Here is a 26168-nt window from a genome sequence, read left to right on the forward strand (position 1 = left end):
CTCTAGGGGCCTGGCTGGAGATGTGATGCTTTAGAATGAAGTGTAGATGAATTTCTAGAGGGGTATGAAACAGGAGGGAGAGCCTTATGTGTCTCATGTTTATGCTTGGGAGGAGAATGTGGGTTTATAACCTCGGGGCTTAAAGGGAGAGGGTCAGTGAGCACACACACAGATAGCACCCACTGGTTTCATTACAGACATTGATACATTTAAAAAAGTGTAGAGAGAGCAGTGAAGCCAATGGAATTGGAAGGAGAAAAAGCCACCAAAAATAAGATGCCTTTTGTTAATGTTTAATTGCTTTCTGATTCAGTTTCACCAATTGTAAGCCACCGTCATAAAATATTCATAAAGCTAATTGGAATTTACTGACCTTGTTGCATTGTATTTCTACAATGATCTTACGAACCCAGAAGTGGAGATGAGAACAATGAGTTCACTGTATAGATGAAGAGACTGAGATTTAGGGAAGATTACTGACTTGAAGATTATGGAACTAATAATATGGTGGAGGCTGGCCTCAAACCCTGGTCTTCGACTCCAGAGCCTTCAGTCTGATAAATCCAGAAGTATGGTCCATTAACAATCATTGGTGATCGGTATCACCTCCTACCATACTTCACAGCACAATATAACAACAACAAAACCCCAGGGCAGAAATCTATTTCAAAGGATAGAAATACTGGCTTTAATGCTTTTGCCATGCCATAATTATTAGAAAGTAGCAGGAAAAATGTGGACTGGGCCGGAAAAATCTGTAGGCAAATCCATGACTGCTGTTTCCTAGATATAGAACATTAGGCAAGTTTATTTAACTTTCTGAAGCTTGAATTTTTCTATCCATAAATTCATGGGATAAGTGCTTATTGAAGGCCTCCTAAAATAACCAGGCAACATAACGTGGTAGGCACCTGGGATTTATCCAGACAAACGTGTAGTTGTCTTGGGCTAAAGCCAGACAAGCATACTCCTGCCATGCCCTGGTGCAGCTTGCATTTGAAGAGCCCCACGATAAGCAGTAAGTGTTCGTGTAACTGAGTTATGGAGGGGATCATTTGCTATTGGGAGAATAAAGGCAAGGTGAACTGGGAGTGTAGGAGAAGGGGAGGGTGCTCAGCACGGCCAGGTAAGTGCTCAGGGTAGGCCAGTTCCTGGAGGCACTGTCTTGAACGTTACACCAGAAGAAACTTGAATCATCTCTGACTCCTTCTTTTTCTCGTGCCTCATGATAAATTTATTTGCATCTGTCTTCAAAGTATTTCTAGAATCTGACAGCTGTCCCCATCCTCCACCTACCAATCTGGCCCAGGCTTCATCTACTGGAATATTAGGAGCACTTAAAAAGGGACTAGATTTGAATACTGAGAATTTTTTTGTGGAGCAAACATTTTCATGTGTATGATGTCTTAGGGCCTCTAATGAGCGAGTAAATTAGAACATTTAAACCCTGGTGTATAAGAAAGACTCACAGTTAAACTAGAGAATAACCCACTTCTGATTCTGTTCTAATTTAAAAGATTAAATTTAACATGTATGGTTGCCTGAAGTACAGTTGATTTTTGTTTCCAAGAGAGAAACGACATAAGCCGGCTAAATAAAGTTGATAAAATACTATTAATAAACCTCAGAGCTTTAAAACAGAGTTGTCTTTTCCCCCAAAGAGAAAAAAAAAATCAAGGATAGTGTATTTCTTGAAAAGTTGGAAAATGTTGATAAGACAGTCAATTTTGGTGACTGTCTGCTCCTTGAAAAATGATAGTGAATGATGTGTTTATAACTAAAGCTAAATAAAAAGTGGGTTTTTGCTAATGCTAAGTTTTCCATAAGATGACACCTTAAAAATTTGAGAAAAAGAAAATTGGCCATCCAGAGTTTCAAACATGATTTTCTTTTGCTTTGCTAAAGTAAAATTTTTTAAAAGGGAAAATTATGAATCCTGCAAATACGAAATGAACACACAGTAATTTCATTCAGTGCATAATGAATGAGCAAACCAGTTACATGTTAAAACTAACGCAAGGAGTATATATCAAAAGTGATGTTTTTAGGCAAAGTTAAAATAAGATTCATGGATGAGATCTAAAAGTGGTCAATTTCTTGGGCAGCCCAGGTGGCTCAGGGGTTTAGTGCCACCTTCAGCCCAGGGCCTGATCCTGGAGACCCGGGATCGTGTCCCATGTTGGGCTCCTGCAGGGAGCCTGCTTCTCCCTCTGCCTGTGTCTCAGCCTCTCTCTCTCTCTCTCTCTGTGTGTCTCTCATGAATGAATAAATAAAATCTTTTAAAGAATAAAAAATAAAATAAAAATAAAAGTGGTCAATTTCCAACAAGGTTTTAAACTCAGGCATACATGAATCTCTTCCAGACAAAATTCTGTAAGGTAACGCATAAGCTCACTGTCTTGTACCTTAAACCAATAAATAGTAGGTTACTAAGTGTATTTCCTCAGATGACCTTTGGATGCCTTTTGCCCCTGTAAGACATAGAAAGGACCCGGCCTTCACCTTTTTTGCCTTATTTCTGAGTTTTGGATACTTCTCATAACAGCTTTTAAAGTCAGTGCATACATAGAAAAATTTTCTTTTTTTTAAGATTTTATTTATTTATTCATGAGAGATACACACAGAGAGACAGAGAGAGACACAGGCAGAGGGAGGAACAGGCTCTGTGCAGGGAGCTGATGCAGGACTTTATCCTGGGACCCTGGGATCACGCCCTGAGCCAAAGGCAGGTGCTCAACCGCTGAGCCCCCCAGGGATCCCTAAAAATCTTTTTACAGCTTATTCTGCTTGTTTTTTTTTCTTCTTTTTTCTGTACTGAGAAACCATTCCAGAACATTCCCTCATAGCCGAGGTATTCTGTAACTGAATAGTTGAATATATTTCCTCACTCTTCTAGAATATTGCTTCAAACTATACAAGAATGTTAAAAGGATACTTAAGAATCTTCCTTAAGAAAGTTAAGTATGCCCAGGGCATGACCCTGGGGTCCTGGGATCGAGTCCTGCATCAGGCTCCCTGCAGGGAGCCTGCTTCTCCCTCTGCCTGTGTCTCTGCCTCTCTCTGTGTCTCTTATGAATAAATAATAAAATGTTAAAAAAAAAAGTATGAATGTGGTTACTTAATTACTATGTGACAATAAATATGCAATTTTAATATTGATTATATGCAAATTATGTTAAAAGAAATAGATGACAGTTATGTTTGGGTGAAGAGGAAAAACAGGTGGCCTGAGGCTCTGGGAGTGATCTGCGAAGCGGTGCCAGATGTTGCTCTCCATCCCCTGAGCAAATGGTGTGAGCGAGTGAGGCTGGGTGCAGGCTGACGAGAGCAGCACGGATGGGTTCTGGTCCCAGGATGGGGATCCCTCAGGCTACGCTTCGGATGACGTCCAGGGAGCTGGAAAGGCATGGAGCTTTCTAGAGCAGTACGCCACTGGTGGAAAGGTGGCTGGCTGCTCGCATTCCCAGCCAGCCTTGTACGGTTGTCGCCACGTCACGTGGTACTTCGTAGAGCTGTCACCCGTTTTTAAGGGAAAGAGCTGAGGCCAGGTTGTCAAAGATTAAGAAGGAGCCAATAGCGAGAGGAAGCCTCCTTTTGCTGTTTGTAGGAATATAAATGGGTGTCCTCTTCTCGAAGGGCAGTTTGGCCATATATGCCGATCTTTTAAAATACAAGTATTCGGAACGTCCTTTTCATTGAGTGAAAGAAGCTGACATCTGATTGCAGAATCTAAGGATCAAATGGCGATGGTCAGTTAACGCAAAAAGGAAATCAGTCATCTAAATTTCTAGTTATTCTTTATGTACAACTTTATTCATAAATTGGCCTTTTGTTTTAAATTTAAAGTTTTCTAAATCTTTACTAGAAAACTGATTTTATAGTCATAAGGGGTCTGGTCATATTTGTGTGATGTGAAAATTAATTTTAGAAATATCATTATATGGCTATTATGTGGTTTTTAATTTGAATGCTTATAAAAAAGGATATTCTCTTAACAATACATATCTGAGGTAAGAAAGATGAATAAAATGTTTGTTTCCTAATAGGTACTGCAGTGTATGCTGAACATTTTTCTTACCAACCAATTTACCCCAAGCATTTCAAAGTTAACAGTGGCTAATTAAGATGTATCTAGACCCCGAATTTTCTCCCATGTAGGTTTTCAGTTTTTCCTTAACAAGTACATTATCAAAAATAAAGTTAGGGGATCCCTGGGTGGCGCAGCGGTTTGGCGCCTGCCTTTGGCCCAGGGCGCGATCCTGGAGACCTGGGATCGAATCCCACGTCGGGCTCCCGGTGCATGGAGCCTGCTTCTCCCTCTGCCTATGTCTCTGCCTCTCTCTCTGTGTGTGTGACTATCATAAATAAATTTTTTAAAAAATTTAAAAAAATAAATAAAGTTAACGTGAAAATGTTACTCATTTTGTACCATAATTATTTTGAAAAAGATATAAGGTACTCTTAGAAATAATCAAAATTACCGAAGCCTGATGATTTTAAAGCTTGGAGACTCAAGTATTGGGTAGACACATTCATATTGACCATCACAATTTCTAAGACAGCAGACTTATACATTGTATAACCTTCTATGATAGAATTGAAATATGACTTTTGTAACATTGTTATTTTAAAATTTGTTTTCAAGGAAAGAAACTTCCCCAAGTTTATAGCAAAAGAAATGGAGAGTATGTATATAGAAGAGTTGCGGTCTTCGGTGAACCTACTAATGGCCAACTTGGAAAGTCTTCCAGTTTCAAAAGGTGGTCCAGAATTTAAATTACAAAAGTTAAAGCGTTCACAGAATTCTGCATTTTTGGACATAGGCGATGAGAATGAGATTCAGCTGTCGAAGTCGGACGTGGTGCTGTCATTCACCTTAGAGGTAAGTGACTTCACCCCACGCCTCTGACAGCATAAACAGGACTGCAAAATAAGCTGTGCTGACCTTCGTGGTAAAGTTTTGAATTTAAAAGCAGTGTGATCTATTTTGAAGGAGTCATATTATTCTTCATTTGCTAGACAATCAGATTGTGAATGCAAATCAATGCAAATTGTGCTTTAAACATAATAGCAGTTCTAGGATCAAATAATAAGTTTTGAGACAAGTTGTCTTTATGCCCACTGGGCTGATGTAAGTTCATGGATAAAGTAAGCACCAGAGCACATTGGGTGGAGCCAGGAGTTAGACACATAATTGAATGCTCTGTGATTTGGGAATTGCTTTCAGGCTTTTGGTTTGCTTTGTTTTCAATCTACTTCACCTATGGTGTTTTTCTAGAATCGAATCACACCGGCTAGCTTTGCAACACGATATTGGGTGCAGATAGATGATAGGTAGACAGTTCTTCCTTTCCAGGATGTTCGGTCTCCTGATAGCTACACTACCTACTATGAAGAACAGGAACCAACGTCATGCGTTTAGAATTGTGATCCCGAAGACGGCAGAGTTTTATCCTTCGTATGCAGGTCATTCACTGGGAAGCAGATGTTGATGCAGACTCTTACCACAGCCCCCGTTGAGGTTTTCCATGGCACTGTTTTCTTGTTGCTAATGTTTCTGTTTGGGCTGATCCCTGTGTGTGGTTATGCCTTTATACACAGCACAACACATACTTCCCGTATCAAGCTTAAATTTACAGCACTCTCAAAACCTAAAGCTTGCAATTCCTTCCTTGCATTGTTAAATCTTCCTTTGCTGGAGCCCACTACTGCTATTTAAATTTATAGGTGGACCGAGGAAAGTACATGGAGTCTCAGGAGGTACCATCTTAAATTTCTTTGTTGATACCTGTTACTCGTGGCTTGCTTATTAGTTTGTGGCAGAAAAAGCAAATGTGTGCTTTGATTCTTTCCTGCGCTTACTCAACTCAAAGATAAATTCAGACCTGAGGATAAGCCAGCTGCCTCTCTCTTTCTTAACTGCCAGGCTAATGATTTCTTTGTAGTTTAATAGATTAAATTTACTTTGAGAGTTGGAAATAGGTTTTCATCTGACTCAAGACTCTTTTCTGGGGTTTCCTACTGATTTTACCATTACTGGGTTTCTCCTCAATCTCTTCAATACCTTAAGGAGATATTTAATGGGAAACTACACAGTATCTTACCTGTACAATTGTCTTCTCCTTCCTGTCTGTTTTCCTACTCACCAAGATATAAAGTGCCACATTGCTTTTCTTTTCCTCTTAAGGCTTTGTACAAAATATAATCAGTTACTTGATTATAGTATAATTTGTAATGCAGATTATTTTTTATCATGTGTAAACCTATCATGCAGAACTGGAAATCATTCAGAACACCTTCTCTTTTCTCTGTTTAAAAATTCTTAAACAAAAGTTGTAAATAGCTGGCTTTTATGAACTCCCTTTCCTTTTGAAAATAAAATCATGCTTGTAAAACTGTGAATTATTCCATACTTTATTGCCAGTATATTAAACAGGGCTGCTCAGTTAACAATAAAATCATGTTAAGGGGAGAATAGGAGTTAAACCTCCATTTTGCATGGCCTGAGGAGCTGCCTGTTTATAACCCTGTTTTGATGGTCCTCTGTTGCCCTGACTGTATAAGGCAGATATTTTCCTTGCACAGCATCTCAGAGATGTTTTCCACGATGTACCCCAGGATTATGAATAGGAGTGTGTGTCCAACAGCAAAATGAAGTCATACCTGGTGCAGCCTACACAGTGTTCACTTGTGGACCCGGGGGAGGATAGACTAGGGCCCCGCCGTCCCCAGGGCCTCCGATCTCCGCCCCGTTAAACCCAGTAATTACCCCTGGCCAGTTATCCGAGCCTTGCTCCTCAACCTCAGAAAGTTCTGAAGGCAAGCAGTTAATCCAGTTTTAGGGTCTCACGTTTCATCAGCCAGGCTTAGACTGCATCCAGTGGGTAAAGTTTTTCTTTTTCTTTTTCTTTTCTTTTTTTTTTTTTTTTTTTTGGGTAAAGTTTTTCAAGAAGTGATGTCTAAGGAGTACGTGCAGATCTGAAAAACTGCTGAACTTTATCACCTCTTTATGACTGCCACGGACTGCTCTCTTCTCTCTCTGTACCCTGTTTGTTCTCTTGTCCGGCTGAATTTTTGCCACAGCTCTTACCACTTAACATGTAATTCAGTTGTTATGTTTATTGTTCACTACCTGGCGCATCCTATTAACATGTAAGCTACAGGAAGTCAAGCACTCGTCTTGTTTACTGAGGTATCACAAGAGCCTAAAACACTGCCTGGCATATTTGACTTGATAAATATTGATTGAACTGGGAACTTTGATATCCAAAAAGCAGCAGTTACAAAAAAGAAAAAGGCAGCAATTACTTTTAGGTCTCTCTATTCAGGAAGCCTTCAGAGGGAATAGTAAGGCAAGGGGGAAGCTAACCCACAGAACCATAAGCCATCCAACGGTACGTTAAGTATTCAAGAGAGAGGAGGACGACGGCTGTTAATCTATGAAGCTGAGTGTGCGTGTTGTAGGAGAAGCAGTGTCACTGGCACGGATGCAGTTGATTTTCAGTTTTCATTGGCGTTAGGCTGGCAGACAACTTCTTTGGCAGTATGAGGTCTCCAAATACCGCTCAGCTTCGTTTTCACAAACCTGCAGGTGGCCGAGCGCTGTGTAACTCAGGATGATGCTGCGTGCAGAAGTATGCTACCAAGATTTGTATTTTGTACACGCCTCCCTTCTTTCTGCTTCTATAATAACTCTGTATATTTTGTCTTTATTATATCCGTCACAGAGAGATTGGGGAAGACAAGATGGAATTCAGACTGGTTTTATTTTCCATGGTTCCATAATCAAGTTTTGTGGGGAGTTGGTCGAAGCCATTGCCTAAATTAGGTCAGCTGATGGTCCATGGAATTCTGGGCTGTCTTTGTCATTAATGATTGAGACTAGCTGCATTTTTAAAAAATTCCTTTTGGAAATCAGATCTGTAGAATTTTGTTGTTTTATTTATATGTATGGATTCAGAGCAGAAGTTAACTTCCTTTGAAAGTGGCAGTTCTGCAGAATAAAACATTCCCAGCACAGATGGGAGTATTGTTTTTTGGAACAGAAAACTGTTTCACAAGTTGTGTGTTTCAGGAGGTCCTGTTTACAGTAGCTTGTGGTGGAGGTGACAGGAATAGTGGTAAGCAGATGCTTCCCTTCTTCTCCCTTGCACTTTGACTGTTGAGCACACGATAGGAAGAGATGCAGTGCAAGTAACATGTTCCCAAATAGGAACCAAAAGATTTCTACATTTATTATGTGTACACAGTTCTGTTGCTTCATATGTTTCAAGTGACCTTAAAAGATTTTACTAAGAAGTCATTTGGGTCAGACGCCTGGGTGGCTCAGTGGTTGAGCATCTGCTTTTGGCTCAGGTCGTGACCCCAGGGTCCCGGGATCAAGTCCCACATCGGGCTCCCTGCAGGGAGCCTGCTTCTCCCTCTGCCTGGGTCTCTGCCTCTCTCTCTCTGTGTGTCTCTCATGAATAAATAAATAAAATTTTTAAAAAGAAAGTCAGTTGGGTCATGTTGCTAAATAAGTCCATGTGGAATCCGTTTTTCATTGATATGGTTGATGTATTTCATTTGCCTCAGCTTTTGCTTCATTTTATTTGTATAAGGATTTAATGAGTTTCAAAATGACTAACAAGTTGATTTATTTATTTATTTATTTATTTATTTATTTATTTATTTATTTACAAGTTGATTTATTAAGACTATATACCTCCTTTTACTTACCCTCCACAAGACCAGGTGCTTTTCTCTAACTTCCTTGAGTGTATTACAGCAGTGAGGAGAGGTATTACTGTTCTCCATTTGTTCTTACTCTCTTTTCTGTTATGTCCTTTTCTTAACTCATATACTGGTATGCATCTCAGTGCAATAAAAAGACAAAAATCACTTGAGGCAGGAAAATGCTTCTGAGGTTGGCATTTCTTTTTTTGGTGATTAGTTTCTCATTTTTAAGAAAAAATAGCCGTTTGTATTTACGAGCATAGCCCTTCTGTTGTGCTGAAGAGTGGAAGGCAGAGAGGTTTTGAGATGGCTTCTCTGAGACCTTTGGCCTCAAGATTCATATCACGACTTAGTGATAAGTGCAGTGACTCTGATAATGTATTACATGATCAATACATGATGATAGGATGATATTTCTAATGGCTGTTTTGGTAGCTGCATAGCGTGAATGCTGTTAGCCTTGTTTGTACAAGTATACCATGAGGTCAGTGAAGACGTGAATGAGCGTGTTATAAAAATGCCATTGAATATATTTCATGAGTTTCAAGAACTTAGGAATGAAGATGCAAGTTTTGATTAGAAAAAAAAATTACAAAAAGTACTTAATAAAACTTGTTTATGTGTACACCCAGTGAAAATATTAGGTTACAGTATTTTAAAATCAATAGCTATTTATATGAATGTGAAAAGCCCACTTGAAAAATATTTGTTTCCCATTTTTCCAGGAGTTATAGATATAGAAACCATATCAGTCTTTCTGCCCATTCTTGGTGCACTACACTGAGTTAGCATGTACCTTTAGTGGATGGAAAAGTCATTTTTTTTTCCTTGCCAAGTTAGTGGTAAGATATTCATTGGCAAATCCTATTTTCCATATTTCATAATAAGATACACATTTTCTATAATATTATTTTATAAATATTGTCATCTAAAGTAAGTAACTGCAGAAAATTCTGATGATGTCACATACTGTTGACCACGAGTTGTGATGATGATGTGCACCATTCATAAATAGTATTTCATTTAATGTGAAACCAACCTGCACTGCTTTTAGCGCATTCACCCCATTTTCATGGGTGAATCTGCTTTACCTCTGCTTGACCTTTAAGGATCTGCATTTACACCTCAATTCAGTAGGGCTTACATTTAGAGATTTCAGCCTTACTTTCATAAGCTGGCAGGAGATATTCCTTCAATACTATACTTCCTCAAAGTGTTATTTTCTCTACCTACGTGAATGCAGGTAGATCCTACAGAAGATAAGATATCGTCGGCGTCACCAGATAATTTTACCCATTAGTGATTCTAATCGTAGTTAGTGTCACTATCTTTCTAGATGGTTAAAGATGGCCAATCTGATGCATCATCTCAATTCTTTTTGTATCTTTAGATTGTCATAATGGAAGTGCAAGGTTTGAAATCCGTTGCTCCCAATCGAATTGTCTACTGTACGATGGAAGTGGAAGGAGGAGAAAAACTGCAGACGGACCAGGCCGAAGCCTCAAGGCCACAGTAAGCCACTTGAAAAAAATGTTTTCCCCTTCCAAAGAAATGTGTTTATTTATCTGAAGCATTGTTTGGTCGTATGCTCCGAGACAGTTACCTGTTAGCTCTGTCTGAACCATGTTAGAATCATGGTGCGTCTTTCTAGATAAGGGTGCTGTGTCATGCAAACAGAAAATCTAACCTGCAGACGAGAAGTGAATAATGAAACAGGTAAATGTAAGTCATTGGAAAGGAAAGCATGGATTATCCTGGGGTATTTAGAAGGTGATGCTTGATCTAATTTCATCCTCTAGAATTGTAACCTGGTAGTTTTTCCACTTCCTTGTGTTGCCCAGGACCATAAAACACTGAAGACGTGGGGGTGGGTACCGTGTCTCGCACAGTGTCTTACAACAAGTAGGGAATAGGCTTGAGTTAGGGAACCAGTAATCAGAGAAGCTAAAGCTGTTCTTTTCTGGCAGTTTTAGGTTTCAAATTCTGGGATGAGTTTAAGTTTGGAAGATGTTCTTTGTAACTGATGGAAACTTGGGAAACATCACCGTCTCTGGTAGAAATAACCAGGCTCGTCTGAGGAATTTGAGTGACATTTCCTGATTTGCATTTTTCTACTGCCTTTAGAAAAGGGTTTTTTTTTTTTTTCCGTTCCTCAAGAGTTAGGATTTTTGTCTTGTCACAACATGATGATGTGGCCCGTTCATTCAGGAAACGTCCCTTCAGATCCTGTCTAGGCGCTGGTTAGATAGAGGTGAATAGAAACTTTCTTTTTCCTTAGGGCTGGCACTAGTTTGAGGTGGGGACACAGTAGTGTTACAGGACAGATGTGCACAGAGTATTAGGAGATGGAGAAGCAGCACATTGAAACCTGTCTCCCTGCCTTACACAAAGCCCTACAGGCCTGCCCCTCACCAGCCTCTCCTTATCCCTGGGACCTCATCTAGCCTCGCCCTTCCCCTGGTCAGTTGCTGGACTTCATGCCATTCCTCTTGCTTTTCCCACCTTCCAGTTTATCTTTGTGTGGTTGGACTCTTGGTATTAGACATTTCTCCAAAGAAGACCTGCACATGGCCAACAGATGCGTGAAAAAATGCTCAACGTCACTCATCAGGGAAATACAAATCAAAACCACAAGGAGATGCCACCCCTCACTGGTCAGAATGGCTAAAATGAGGGAACAGCACATGCTGGGGAGGATGCAGAAAAAGGGTATCCCTCTTACACTGTGGGTGGGAATGCACACGGGTACAGCCACTCTGGAAAACAGTGTGGAGGTTCCTCAAGAAGTTAAAAATAGGTGTGTGTGTGTGTGTGTGTGTGGACAATGGAATGTTACTCAGCCATCAAAAAGAATGAAATATTGCCATTTGCAATAATATGGGTGGAACTAGAGTGTATTTTGCTAAGCAAAATAAGGCAGTGAAAAACAAATACAATATGATTTCACTCATGTGGAATATAAGAAAACAGATGAACACAGGGGAAAGGAAGGAAATCTAAAATAAGATAAAAACAGGGAAACCATAAAGATTCTTAACTATAGGGAACAAACAGGGTTGCAGGAGGGGAGGTGGGGGTGGGGTTGGGGTAACTGGGTGATGGGATGAGCACTGGGTGTTATATGTAAGTGATGAATCACTAAACTCTACCTTGAAACTAATAGTACACTGTAGGTTAACTAACTGGACTTTAAATTTAAAAAATCTTGACTTGGCGCACATGGATGGCTCAGTCAGTTAAGCACCTGACTCTTGATTCCAGCACAGGGCTGAGTCTCAGGGTCCAAGGTGCACTGGTCTGCACACTGGCCTTGGAGCCTATTTTTAAAAAAAATCTTAAGCCTCACTTGCTGAGAGCCTCTTTGAGGTGACCCAATATGGAGCAGAATCTTTCTGGCTCATTCTAATCTTCAGACTAATGTGTTTCTTATCTGTTCATTTTATATTTCCCTCTTGAGAAAGGGACAGATATCTTGTCCTTCTTGATCTTCTCACACCATCTAGGCTGTCAGAATTGACTCAGTTGCTTGCACTTACTTTTATGGCTTAGTCACAGTAAATATTGAAGGGTGTGGGCTTCACTCCTTCAGGCAAACAGAGCTGAGTTATGGTGTGACAAGGAAGGGAAAATAATGAAAACAAACAGCCCTTTCAAGAGAGTCTTTAAACCTAGGAGGAGGCTGTGAGGCAGAAGGAAATCGATGGGGGATATTTTTGGTGGGGCGTATGGAGTCCAGAGAGAGGTTTGGTTTTTGTTCTAAGGGTCAGTTCTGTTAGTCTGCAGTAGTACGTTCACAGAGTTGTGCAACCAGCAGCAATTTCAGAGCCTATTCATCTCCCCAGTAAGAAACACCAGCCTCAGAGCACCTGTCCTGACCAACTACTGATGGATGTCTGTCTCTCTAGAGTTGCCTGCTGGGCATTTCAGGTAAATAGAATCATGTCATATGTGCTCTTTTGTGACTGGCTTTTCCCCTAACCTGGTGTTTCCTGGCTCCTCCATCTCTGGCATGTATCAGAACGTCATTCCTTCTCGTGGCCAAATCTTAGTCCAGTGTACGTCTATGCTGCGTTTTCTTTATCCTTTCATTTAGATTGAGGACACGTGCATTGTGTCCACCTTGTGGCTACTGTGAAGAATGCTGCAACTAATGTACAAATATCTGTCGGAGTCCCTGTTTCAGTTGTTTTACACACACACACACATATATATATATATATATATATATATAGGCGTGGAATTGCTGGGTCACATGCAACAATAATTGCATGTTGAGATTTTTGAGGATCCACCAAACTGCAATAAAATCATTACACCATGTTATTTTCCTATCAACAACATATAATAATTTCAATCTCTTCACATTCACACCAATGCTTAGTATTTGCCCTATGCAGTCATTCTAGTAGAGAAGAAATAGTATCTCATTGTGATCTGATTTACGCTTCCCTCCTGACTAATGATGTTGGACATATTTTTATCTGCTATAGCAGCTATTTGTAGATCTTCTTTAAGAAAAAGTCTATTTAAGTCTTCTCCTTTTTTATTGAGTTGTCCTTTAAGTTGTAAGAGCTATTTATATATCCTAGGTGTTAGATTCTTATATATTATTTACAAATATCTTCCCCCATTGTGTGGATTATCTTTTTATTTTCTTAATATTGTCTTTTGATATTGTTCAATTTATCTACTTTGTTGTTGTTGCTTATACTCTTGGTACCGAGACGAAGAATCTAGTGCCCAGTCCAAGGTCACAAAAATTTAGCCCCATGTTTTCTTCTAAGATGTTCATAGTTTTCTCTCTTTAATTTAGGTCATTAATCCATCCTAAAAGTTTATTTATTTTGAGAAAGTGCATGCATGTTTGCACATGTGGGGAGGGCAGAGGAAGACGGAGAGAGCATCTCAAGCAGACTCTGCACTGAGCCAAGAGCCCCATGTGGGGTGCAATCTCATGACCCTGAGATCACAACCTGAGTGGAAACCAAGAGTCAGCTGCTTATCCTACTGAGCCAGCCAGGCGCCCCTCATTAATCTACTTTTACGTTGATTTTTATTTGTGGTTGAATGTAAGGGTTCAGTTTCCTTTTTATGCATGTGATAGTTCAGTTGTTTAGTTCTTCAGTTGAAGAAACTATTGCTTTCCCATTAAATGTTCTTGGCAGCCTTTTGGAAATGAACTTACCATGGATAGACGGGTTTGTTTCTGGATCTGAATTGTAGGACATTCATGTCCTTATGCTAGCACCACGTTATTTTGATTGCCGTTGCCTTGTTTGCAGTGGGTTTCTGTTTCTGTGTTGGCCTCGTATGACATTTTAAAACCATGAGGATGTGTTTTCTGGCTATGTTCTTTTTCAAGATTATTTTGGCTATTCTGAATTTCCATGTGACCTTTAGGATAATTTTTTTTCCATTTCTACAAAGACTTTGCAAGTATTTCCAGCTGGGATTTTGGTAGAGATTGTGTTGAATCTGGTCAATGTGGGGAGTACTGCCATCTTAATGAACAATGTCAGGTCTTCCTATGCATGAACATAGAGTGTCTCTCTGGTTATTTGGACCTTTGTTTCTTTTAACAATAGTCTGTAGTTTTCAAAGTGTAAGTTTTGCACTTCTGTGGTTAAATTTATTCCTAGTATTTTATTATTTTTGATGCTATTAGAAATGAAATTGGTTTCCTGAGTTATTTTGGATTAAGTACATAAAGATGACTCTTTAACTATTGGCTTTATATGCTACACCCTTGTTGAACTTGTTTATTCTAATGGGTGTTTTTTTTTATTGGATTTTTAGATGTCTGTTTATATAAGATCATGTCACTTGCAAGGAGTGATAATTGTATTTCTTTTTGCCCGATCTGGATGCCTTTTATTTCATTTTTTTTTTTTGCCTAATTGCCCTGACTAGTTCCTCCACTGCAGTGGTGGGTAGATGTGGCAGGAGTAGGCATCCTTACATTCTCCCTGATTTTAGGAGGAAAGCGCACATCTTCCTTGGTTAAGTAAAATGCTAGCTCTGCATATTTTTTGGAGATGCTTGTTACCAAAGTGAGGAAGTTCCTTTCTATTTGTACCTTCTTTAAAGTGTTTTTGTCGTGAAAAGATGTTGAATTTTGTTAAATGCTTTCTCTTTATCTGTGGAGATGAACATACAGGTTTTACTTTTTATCCTGTTGACGTGATACATTACCTAATTTTTAGGTGTCAAACCAACCTTGCATTGCTGTCACGATTTGCACCTAGTCAGGATGTATGATTCTTATTTGTTACTACATTCAGTTCTCCAGTATTTTCTTAAGGACTTTGGCATCTCTTTAAGAAATAGTGGTCTAGGGGTAGCCCTGGTGGCTCAGCGGTTTAGCGCCGCCTGCAGCCCGGGGTGTGATCCTGGAGACCCGGGATCGAGTCCCACATTGGGCTTCCGGTATGGAGCCTGCTTCTCCCTCTGCCTGTGTCTCTGCCTCTCTCTCTCGCTCTCTCTGAATGAATAAATAAATAAATCTTTAAAAAAAGAAAAAAAGAAATAGTGGTCTATAATATCTTTTTTGGTGACCTGGTTTTATATTGGCCTTGTAGTATGAGTTTGGAAGTAGTCTTCCCTTCTTTTTTTTTTTTTTTTTTTTTTTTTGGTGGGGTGGGGGAAGTATGAAGAATTGGTATGAATTCCTTAAATGTTTGGTAGAATTTACTGGTAAAGCCATCTAGGGCTGGGCTTTTCTTTGTGGGTAATTCTCCATTACTGATTGAATATCTTTATTTCTTGTAGATCTATCCATATTATCTCTTCTTGTCAGTTTTGGTATTTGGTGTCTTTCTAGCAATTTGTCCATTTCATTCAAATTACCTAATTTATTGATATTGCAGTTGTTTATAGTATTCATTTATAGTGTTTCATTTCCATAAAATACTCCCTCTTTTCTAAAATGAATTCAGTGAATTCTAGTCATTTGAATCTTTTGTCTTTTTCTTAGTCCATCTAGCTAAAAAATTTCCTGATTTTTAAAAAACCCAACTTTTGTTTTATTGATTGATTTTTTTATTCTGTTTCATTAATTTCCAAGTAAGTCTAAAACCTAGCAAGATAAATTCCTTTAGTCATTAAGTCTCAAGAATACTCCTCTTTGGTACCATGCTTTGTCTTTTGGACCCACTAAGGCAGTGACCACACCTGTGTGGTTCTGCTGGATGGGTACTTACCCCTGCACTCCTGGTGGCTTCCATCTGGCATGTTGAAACCAAGCAGTGGCCCCATCCACAAGGCCCTGCTAGGCAGAAGTCTAAGCCTTTGAAACTGAGGTGGAGATAGTCCTATGTGCCCCTGCCATACTCCCCCAAACCCCCGCAGGCTTGTTGCACTAGAGTCCTGTGCTGGGGTTGGCAGCCATAATGATCTCTGAATCACCTTTGTAGTCATTCCACCCTTGTCTTGAAGGCGAGAATGTGTTCATAGCTGAATCTCTGGTCTAATTTTGTAGGAATTGAGGAGTTGAACAGCCTTCCTTCATTTCTTTCCATCTCCTTTGGTTCAAAGCAGTAGGGTTCCTGCTGGGATGGTTGGATATCTGCACTTACTATCTGATTAAATGGCTGGTCAGCCACACCTTTAGGAGTGCTAATGAAATGCTTTTTCATTTTTTATAATATGAACAGGCTGAGACTTGGTAATTTATGATATGGAACTTTTTACATAACAATTGTTTTTAATTCATTTTCTCATTGCATTTTACTGTAAGTGGTTGGGAGCAACCAAGCTGCTCCTTCAATACTTTGCTAGGACATTTCCTCAGGTCAGTCCCCAGTTTCATTGAATGGAAGTCCTACATTTTAAAAAACACTAGAACATGAAAATAATTCAGCCAGGTTCTGTGCCACTGATAACAAATATCATCTTTCTTACAGTTTCCAATAACATGTTGCTCATTTCCACTGAGAACACATCAAAATAGCCTTTACCATCTGTATTTTTACAAACATTCTGTTCATAATAATTATGTAGTCTCTGAGAAGATGGAAGCTTCCTCTATAGCTCTCTTTTCTTTGATTCTTCACCAGAATCTACTTTAGAGTCCCTTCATTGTGATACTGGCTCTTTCTGGCATGCACCTCAAAATTAATCCAACTCCAAACCTGCCTCCACATGTTTAGATATTTGTTATAGCAGCACCACACTTTTCAGTTTGGGCTGCTACAATAAAAATACCATAGATTGGATGGTTCAAACAGCAGACATTTATTTTTCATAGTTCTGGAGCTAGAAGCTTGAGATCAGGGCATCAGCAGAGTCAGATTCTTGGTGAGGGCCCTCTTCCTGGTTTACACATGGCTAAGTTTTTGCTGTGCCCACACATAGTGGAGGGACAGGTCACCACCTCCCCACCTCCATGACCTCATTCAAGCTCCCTAACCCCAACCGCCATCACACCAAGGATTAGTGGCCTCAACATACGAATTTGGAGGTTAGAGGGGGCATGAACACAAGGACAGTGGTAGTCGATGAAATCTTGAGGGAGTGCAAATGCCCTAGGAATCTGAATACCATGTTATTTTTACAGAATCTTTTTAAAAAGCTTTATTGAGGCATAATTTATACAGCATAAAATTTTTCCATTGTCAAGTAGATGGTTTTTAGCAAATTTATGCACTTGTACAGCTATCAACTTGTGTTGCTGTCAATTCAGTTTTAAAACCCATCACTTCAAAAAGTCCCTCATGCCTGTTTACAGTGTTCCAACTGCCAGTTCCAGGAAGCCACTCATCTACTTTCTAGTGCTATAGTTTTATTTTTTTCCTGGACGTTTCATATAAATGAAATCATGCACGATGTGGTCTTTCGTATCTGGCTTTTTTCATTTAGCATAATTTCTACAAAATTTGTTTGATACTTAAATATTTAGTCTATCAAATGAATTAACTTTTATATCAGTAACTTTTTTCACAAATAAATTTTCAGAAGATGTTTCTCATCTAATTTATGAGGGATTCACAAAAAAGTTCTGATAATAGGCAACATCTAAGTGGACAATTGAAATGAATTAAAATACTTACAAGTTAGAAAATATTACCATAATCCTTCAGTATTCTTTTTGTTCTTACCACAAAGAAATTCAGCTAAATACCTTCTCTCTTTCCTTATGGACAGAGTTAACTGTAAAATGAATTAAATGATTTATATTTATTATTGTTTCCCAGGGGTAGATTACCTTAAAAACGTGTCTTCCGAGTGCTGAACAACTGCAGCCTTTCAGCAGTGTGGTTACTTTTATCTTGAACTCCTCTTGCACAACAGGAAAGAGATTCATCTCCTCCATCATTATAGTGACTCATGCCTCAGACACGTTTTCTAAATTTTATAGCTTCAACAGTTTGTGTGGTATTGAAGATCAATTCGTCCTTCTGTCTGGTACTAATTAAAGTGCCTCATTTAGCCCATATTTCCAATAAACTTAATCAAGATTTCTAGCCACTGCCTATTTCATTCCTGTAGTTCCTATTTCCTGCCAGCAATTAGGTGGAAACAGCATGTGAGGTTGGTGCATAACTCAGAATATAGAATCTGAGATCCAGAAAAGTGTGTTTAGAGACAAGTCTGATTTATAAAGAGTAGTAGTGAGTTAATATTTTAAAGTTTTTATTTTGTAATGGAGGGAAGGACGTGTAGGTGAACTGTATGTACTCTGGTTGTGTTGGAAACTACTGATGGATTTGTAAGTCATTGTCTCTTAGTATCTCAGTGAGCCAGGCAAGGTTTTGTTCTGTATGAATAGAGGCACAGAAACATCGTCGCTAGGCTTGTACAGCTTTTTTACCATTTGCAGACATTTCATTACTTGATTTTTATCCCATACCTTTAATGGTACCACCTGAAAGAAAAGGGAACATGAGAAGAATGACGGTCATGTAGTCATCACAGATCTCCTGATAACATTGTGCCTACAGATAATGACCATCCTGTGAGCGCCTGAACCCACAAGCATTAATAACATCCCATGGAGGGCAAGGATAGATCTTGGTACCAGGGAGATGAAAGCAAAGAAATAGGTTGTTGGAAACAAATCAGGAAGTGGGAGGACGGGGAAATGGGGAGTTGCTCTTCAAGGCGTCTAACGTTTCAGTTATGCAGGATGAATAGTTGTGGACACCTGCTGTGCAGTATTAGGCTTGCAGTGAACAATACTGTACTGTCTACTTGAATGTTCAAGAGGGTAGGTCGCATGCTCTATGTCCTTAACGCAATAACAAAAAAGATAAAGAGGGAAGTAGCACTGCTTTGGGGAGGGTTTTTTTGTTTTTGCCATACTGCTCTTTTATTAAAGATATTTAGGGTTGATTGGTATCTACTTCCTGCCCTCTGACAGTAATAAGGTAGAAAGGTAAGGAGCAATAAGAACTGATGAGTTGCATCATTAGAGAGATAACATGTCCAGATAGGAGGACAGAACATTCTTCAACCTCATGAAAATGAGGAAAATACAGGTTCTAGTACCTGTTTCTGGAAACTCGGAATTCTGAATCAGAATCATCATAATCTGTCAAACGATAGAAAAAAAAAGGCACAGCTGCAAATGAAAAGCTTATCAGAGTGACCAGGTGTGCTGGGACACGTGTTTGAGAGGCTAAACACGAACTGCATATATAAGTAAAGCTAGCCGTGCTTTCTGTAAAAGCATATTAGTTGTCATTTTAATTTAGTAATGTCTGGGTTGGGTTTGAAGCACAGTTCACTAGCCTGCCACTCTTGCAGACCAGAGAGCAAATATGCTACATTTTTAAATCTAACAAAAAGTGTGCCTGTTTTTAATGAACCTAAGGGTAAAGACTTGGATCGGGTAAGTTTTAGTTTTCTTTTTTTCATTTCCATCTTTAAAAAGATGAGATTGCTTTATCTTATACGAATGAATTCAGCAGAAGTAACATTTCTCTAAGCTGATGCTACTGATGCAGAATAAAATGAAGCCAAAAGAGACAAACATTGGCCAAACACAGAAATTACATTCATTGAGAATTTATTTGGGAGTAAAGGAAGCTAATTTGGGGATCCTTGTAATTAGAGACATCTGAGTTAAAGAGAAAAGATGATAGATGAAGGTTCCAGAAGCTGGCAAAAGAGCCCTTGTGAGCTAAAATGGAAAATGACAGAGGGCCTGGGAGAAAGTTGGTATAATTATGATGATCAACATCTCTATGATTTTACAGTTTGTAAATCCACTTCCCTTTATGATCTGCGACTTTTTTCCAGAGCAACTTTTTGTAGTTTTCATTATTATTCCATTTAATTTATGGTAACCAATGTCTTGAATGGACTAAATTTGGCAGAATGTGAGTAGCAAACAACTTAGTTTTTATCCCTGTATTACTCTTCAGACATACTCCAGGATTCGCCTTCCGTATCCTTTGAAGACGTCTTGGCAGAAATCGTAGCTGCTCTGGTCATTGTTGGGTATTAAGTCACACGTTCAGGTATCGCAACTTTCAGATAGTTCTAAATCAACACTTAAGCCTCTTCCAAGCTTGTTCCTTTTCTTCCAGCCCATCCAGACACCTGTAGGAGGGGAAAGGTGGTGTTGTCTGGTCTTTTGCCTCCTCTTCTCCTGTCTGTCCGTACGCTTTTTCTACCACTAGTGAGTAGGGTTGAGGGAGGGAGAAGAGGAAAAAGTGAAGGGGCACGAGGTTTTCTGTGGAGGCGCTCTCTGTAAGTCCGCCAGTTACCAGACGCCTCGGTACGGCCCGTGTCCACCTGACTGTTCCCCGGTGCTGTTCCCCATGCTGCCGGGAACTTGTGACACCACGCTAGCCTTCCTGGAATGATGCATCCTGAGGCTGCCCTCTTCCTCTTTGCCTGAGCTGCTGGCTTCCTAACATCACCCACGCAGCCTCTTCCCACTTGCGTTGAATTTTCGAAGCAGATGATTCAAGTAAGGAAATAACGAAGAGGCTCCTTGAAGCCAGGGGCTGTCGAGGGCACCTCCTGGTTTCTGTCTGGCTCCAGCTGCAGTGATGTGGACCGAGTGCTCAGCAATCTACAGAGGGTGCTCTTTAGAAGGTGAGAAATACGGGCTCCCAGGAGGTTTCGCAGAATGACACCAGGGCCTGCGCTGAGTGTAGTCAGCAGAATAGCCCGTCCTTGTTTCTGCATGCCAGGTTTCCATTTTCCTAAAAATTCCTTGGAAAAACCTACTCTGAGGAGCCACTTCTGCTTGTGTGTGCTGTCTGGCGACTAGAACTCAGAATCACTTCCCACTCTTGCTACCTGGGCTTTGTTGAGCTGGGGGACCTTCTGGGAAAACAAGACCATTTCTCCAGTGATGTAGAGGGACAAGTATCATTTTAATAGAATCACTGTATGACTCCTTAGTTCGTAAGTACTCATTCCTAAGGCTCTTCCTTCTAGAAAAGAGCCCCCCATGCAAGTGCTTTCTCTGCTTCCTTTTCACAGACTCTGAGTTGGCCAGGGAAAGGCACCTCTCTCAGCCAACTTGTCTCGCCGTGATCTGGTCCTAGAGTGCAGACACCTCCAGGTCACTGTCCCAAAGGAAAATCTGCGATGTGTTAGTTTTGAGAAAGTGCTAGACAAATGATGTCATAAATCATCTGTAAATTACATGGCTTATACCTCCTTGCTTTCAACAGAGATGAAGGATTTATTTTGAATTGCTAAACAATTCAAAAATAATTTTTGCTCGTCAATCATTTTATTTGGTGACATTTAAATAGAAAATAAAGCAAATTGATGGAAATTGCTATAATAATGTCTACTTTATTTCTGTATCCCTATAATAGGAAAACAGAAACCTGGCAATTGATCAATTGAGATTGATGCTGAACTCAATCTAGAATTTTTTTTAAAGATTTTTATTTATTTATTCATGAGAGACACAGAGAGAAAGAGAGAAGCAGAGACACAGGCAGAGGGAGAAGCAGGCTCCATGCAGGGAGCCCGACGTGGGACTCGATCCCAGGACTCCAGGATGACGCCCTGGGCTGAAGGCGGCGCTAAACCACTGAGCCACCTGGGCTGCCCTCAATCTAGAATTAAGTAGTAGTCACCTTAAAAGGTGACTTAAAAGGTGATACATTAATTAATTGGGGGGAAAAAGCACTATTTCATTAAGAGATGCATATAAAAAAACTTTATTTTTCTTATTTACTAGTAAGAATCACTTGTCCTTTTTATCTTGGATCATTTGAATGCTGTAATAATAACCAAACTCAGAAGGAATTTTATTTCCTAGTTTAGTTTTTGATTTGGTTTTTGACAAATAGCTATATATTTAAGGTGTAAAACATGATATTTTGGTATGTGTTGTGAAATGATTGTCACGAAGAGACTAATTAACAGATCTGTCCCATCCCATAGTTATATGTTGTGTATCTGTGATGAGATACTTGAGGTCTACTAAGACTTACTGTCTTAGCAAATTTCAGGATATAATATTATAAACTTTAGGACTGTCACCATATTATAATTAGTTCTTGAGAACTTAATCATAAATAGCAAATTGTACCCTTGGATTCATATCTCCTCGTTTCTTCCACTTCCAGCTTCTTTAACCTCCATTCTTGTGCTATTAGTATGCATTTGACTTTTCCATATACAAGTGAGACCGTGCAATATTTGTCTTTCCGTGTAGGGCTTATTTCACTTGACACGATACCTTCCAGGTTCATACATGTTGTTGCAAATGACAGGACTTCCTTCTGTTTTAAAGCTGCATGATGCTCCGTCGTATGTCTATACCACATTTTCTTTAGCCGTTCTTCTGTTGGTGAATGCTTAGGTTGTTCCATATTTTCGCTACCGTGAATGATGCCGTAGTGAACGTAGGAATGCAGGTATCTCTTCAAGATGGTGATTTTATTTCCTTTAGATACATACCCATAAGTGCAATTGATGGATTAGATGGTAGTTCTACTTTTAATTTTTTTGAGGAATCTCCACACTGTTTTCCATAATGGTTGTACCAGTTTATGCTTTCACCAAAGTACAAATGTTTTCCAATCCTCACCAATACTTACCTTTTGACTTTCTGATGATAGCCGTCCTAACAGGTGTGAGGTAATATCTCATTGTTTTGATTTGCATTTCCCTGATGATGAGTGATGTTAAGCATCCCTTCATATACTTATTGGCCATTTATATATTTTCTTTGAAAAAAATGTTCAGCTCCTTTACCCATTTTTAGTAGGGTTATTTAATTTTCGCTATTATAGGAATTCCCTACATATTTTAGATAGTAAAATTTAATCAGATGTATGCTTTGCAGATATTCCAGAAGTTGCCTTTTCAGTTTGTTGATTATTTTCTTTGCTGTGCAAAAGCTTTTCAGTTTGATTTTTGCTTTCGTCGCTTTTATTTTTGGTGTAATCCAAAAAATCCTTGCCAACACAGGATGCTTTTCCTCTGTGTTTCTTTTATGGTCTCAGGAATTATGTTTAAGTCTTTAATCCATGGAGTTTTTTTTTTGTGTAAGGATCCAGTTTTATTCTTTTACATATGGATATGTAAAAGTTTTCCCAGCACCATTTATTATTAAAGAGATCTCATCCTTTCCCCATTGTGATTCTTGGTGCCTTTGTTGAAAATCAGTCGAACGCACATGTGTGGTTTATTTCTGGGTCTCTTTTCTGTTCCCTAGGTCTGTGTGTCTTTTTTCATGGCAGTACCATATTTCTTTGATCACTACAGCTTGGTAATATTGTTTAAAATCAGCAAGCATAATGCCTTCAGTTTAGTTCTCCTTTCTCGAGATTGCTTTAGCTGTTCAAGGGTTTTTGTGGTTCCAAACTAATTTTAGGAAATTTTCTTCGATTTCTTTGAAAACTGCCATGGGAATTTCATAGGGAGGTATTATATTGACTCTGTTAGATCACTTTGGGTAGAATATATATATATATATATATATATATATATATATATATATATAAATTTATTTTTTATTGGTGTTCAATTTGCCAACATATAGAATAACACCCAGTGCTCATCCCGTCAAGTGCCCCCTCAGTCACCCCAGTCACCCAGTCACCCCCACCCCCCACCCTTCCTTCCTCCCTTCCTCCCTTTCTCCCTTCCTCCCTTCTGCCTGCCTGCCTGGGTGCCTGCCTCATTGCTGGCCAGGACCTCCTATATTATGTTAATGTAGCAAGAGTGGGCACTTTTCCCTTGTTCCTGATCTTGGATGAAAAGCTTTGTGTTTTTCACTGTTGAGTGTGATATTAGCTGTAGGCTGGTCCTATGTGACTTCTATATTGAGGTATATTCCTGAAGGAGATAAATCTGTGTATGTTTGCATAGATAGGTATCTTACATAGATAGGTATCTTTATAGATACAACATTATACATAGTAACATATATTTACAGAGCATTACCAAAGAAAAAAGATTATATATAAATTTGGTACAGGTAGTTATGATAGGGTCCTCAGTAAAACATATTCAGGTATTAAAGTATCTACAGTAGTATAAAACTAATGGGGGGGAATGGAATCAAAGTAGAATCTCCAAGTAAAATGAAAGGATGTCAAATTTCTTTCTTTTTTTTTTTTAAGATTTATTTATTTTAGAGTATGAGTAGGGGAGAAGGGTCAGGGGAGAGGAGAGAGTCCTCAAGCCAACTTGCTGCTGAGCACAAAAGCCCAACATAGAGCTGGACCTCATGACCCTGCAACCATGACCCGAGCCCACATCAAGAGCTGGGCACCTAACTGACTGAGCCATATAGGCCCCCCTCACGTTTCTATTACAGAATAATTATACAGCTGTTTTTAAAATGGATGGTGGCAGGATTATTTTGCCAGATAGATTCCGTTGAGTCCCCTTAAGAATGACCTCACAGTTTTATGTTAAATGTCAGTGGTTACAGCATACAAGGAGTTAGACCCTTTGCATTTAAATTTAAAATTTCTAGACGTGAACTGAAAAATGTGTGAAGAGTATATACAAGCTTTCAAGCATGCCGGAGTTTTCGAGTCAGAGTAAGTCCTGAGGTCAGAAGACGTTACTGTTGCTGTGCTTCAGATGCAAACTACCTAACTCATGTGGTCAAAAGAACGCCCTTATTCTTAGTTTCGCTCATCCTATCAAGAAATCAGTTTGGCAGTCCGGGAGAGGTCCTGGGGCCCACCTCCATTGTGGCGGCTGCAGATCCTCACCTGAGTAGAGCAGTGCCCAGGGGTGTGATAGGACCCGTCCTCCTGAGGCACATGTGCAATGATGACAACTTGGAAAACTGCACGAGGAGAGAGCCAGGGTAGCTTGGGCAAAGGATTTGCCAGGATCCTGGGAACAATGCATGAAGGAAGAAGAATGATGGTGATATCAAGAGGTAGAAAAGACACCTTAGGAAACCTAATCGAAAAGCATTTAATGTGAAGTGGTAAATAAGTGCATATTTTCAGAAATGACCAGAATTTATAATCATTAGAAATAGACCTATATTGGAGGAAAGAGTTATGGAGGTAGAGTTTTTAAAGAATTCAGATTGTGAAATTTTACATGATCATTTCAGAGTGATTTTGGTGGGCATCTACCAGAACATGGTTTTAAAGAAAAGAATGAGTCAGAGTGGAACACAAATCCCAGCTTTGCCACAGATTCACCATGTTATCCAGGCTAGTTGGGGCTCTTTCAGTGTGTGTCCTTATTGGTGAAATGGGGGCGATAGGCTCGTATCGAGGGTTATATTGTGAATTTGAGATGTGTGTGCATTCAACCACGTTCTTCTGCTTTTACCTCTCTTCATGTGCTGTTTTTGTTTCCTTTAGGCCTTGTCACTGAGTTTGTTAATGTTTTTCTTTTCAATGTGTGCATGATCTCTTAGCATCTGTCTCTGGAGAATTAGCAGGAGAGGGCTCGCACACGATGAAGGATTGAGTACTCTTGACAACAGGAAAGAAATTTATTTTACGAAGTGAAATGTGCTTTTGACTCCAGAGTCCTGCCTAAGATTTTTGGCTGGGGTGTTTTTATTGTCATGCAATATTTATTTGGTGAGAACCCTATCACCATCTTTTTTTAAGATTTGAGAGTTTCAATCAAATGTAAGCAGTTTTCAACATGAATAATGGCCTGGTGTCAGTTACGAAGGGACAGCATTCTTTGGTTGTCATATATTTACTATCAGCATTGGTTTTGTTTCTCAGTTGATGTCACTGAAGATTTATATCTGCTCTGGTAAAATGCAGCTGTCAGAGGATCGCTAGCACTGTGCACCAGAGCGTTCTGCGATTGTTGACAGTAACTTTGCAGCCATGTCCTCCACGTTGGCACCGTGTTAATATGTTATGTGCAGGGCACTCAACTGTGACTTGAACTGGAGCTGCGGGATTGAAACACAGCTGGGGACTCCCACTACAGTTGACGTGTGGCTCAGCAAAAGAAAGAATAATCTTAAATCCAACGCGACCCTATGTTACCGGGATTGTGTAAGATAGAGGGAGATCTGAAACAGTTTGTAA

The 26168-nt window shown here is 39.5% G+C and overlaps 1 protein-coding gene across 16 annotated transcripts in view; it reads left to right on the top strand.

Moving 5' to 3' along the window:
* The window catches only part of CADPS2 (calcium dependent secretion activator 2), a 454201-nt gene that overhangs the window by 183654 nt on the left and 244379 nt on the right, over nt 1-26168 (top strand). For all 16 annotated transcript variants that reach the window (XR_012010532.1, XM_072783288.1, XM_072783294.1 and 13 more), the window contains 2 exons: nt 4646-4882; nt 10106-10227. Coding sequence is in view for 15 of the 16 variants with exons in the window: in XM_072783288.1 (XP_072639389.1) it covers nt 4646-4882; nt 10106-10227 (359 nt within the window). In the remaining variant the exon portion in view is untranslated. The remainder of the gene's footprint in view (nt 1-4645; nt 4883-10105; nt 10228-26168) is intronic.

Source organism: Canis lupus, chromosome 18, assembly GCF_048164855.1.
Source record: "Canis lupus baileyi chromosome 18, mCanLup2.hap1, whole genome shotgun sequence".
Lineage (NCBI taxonomy): Eukaryota > Metazoa > Chordata > Mammalia > Carnivora > Canidae > Canis > Canis lupus.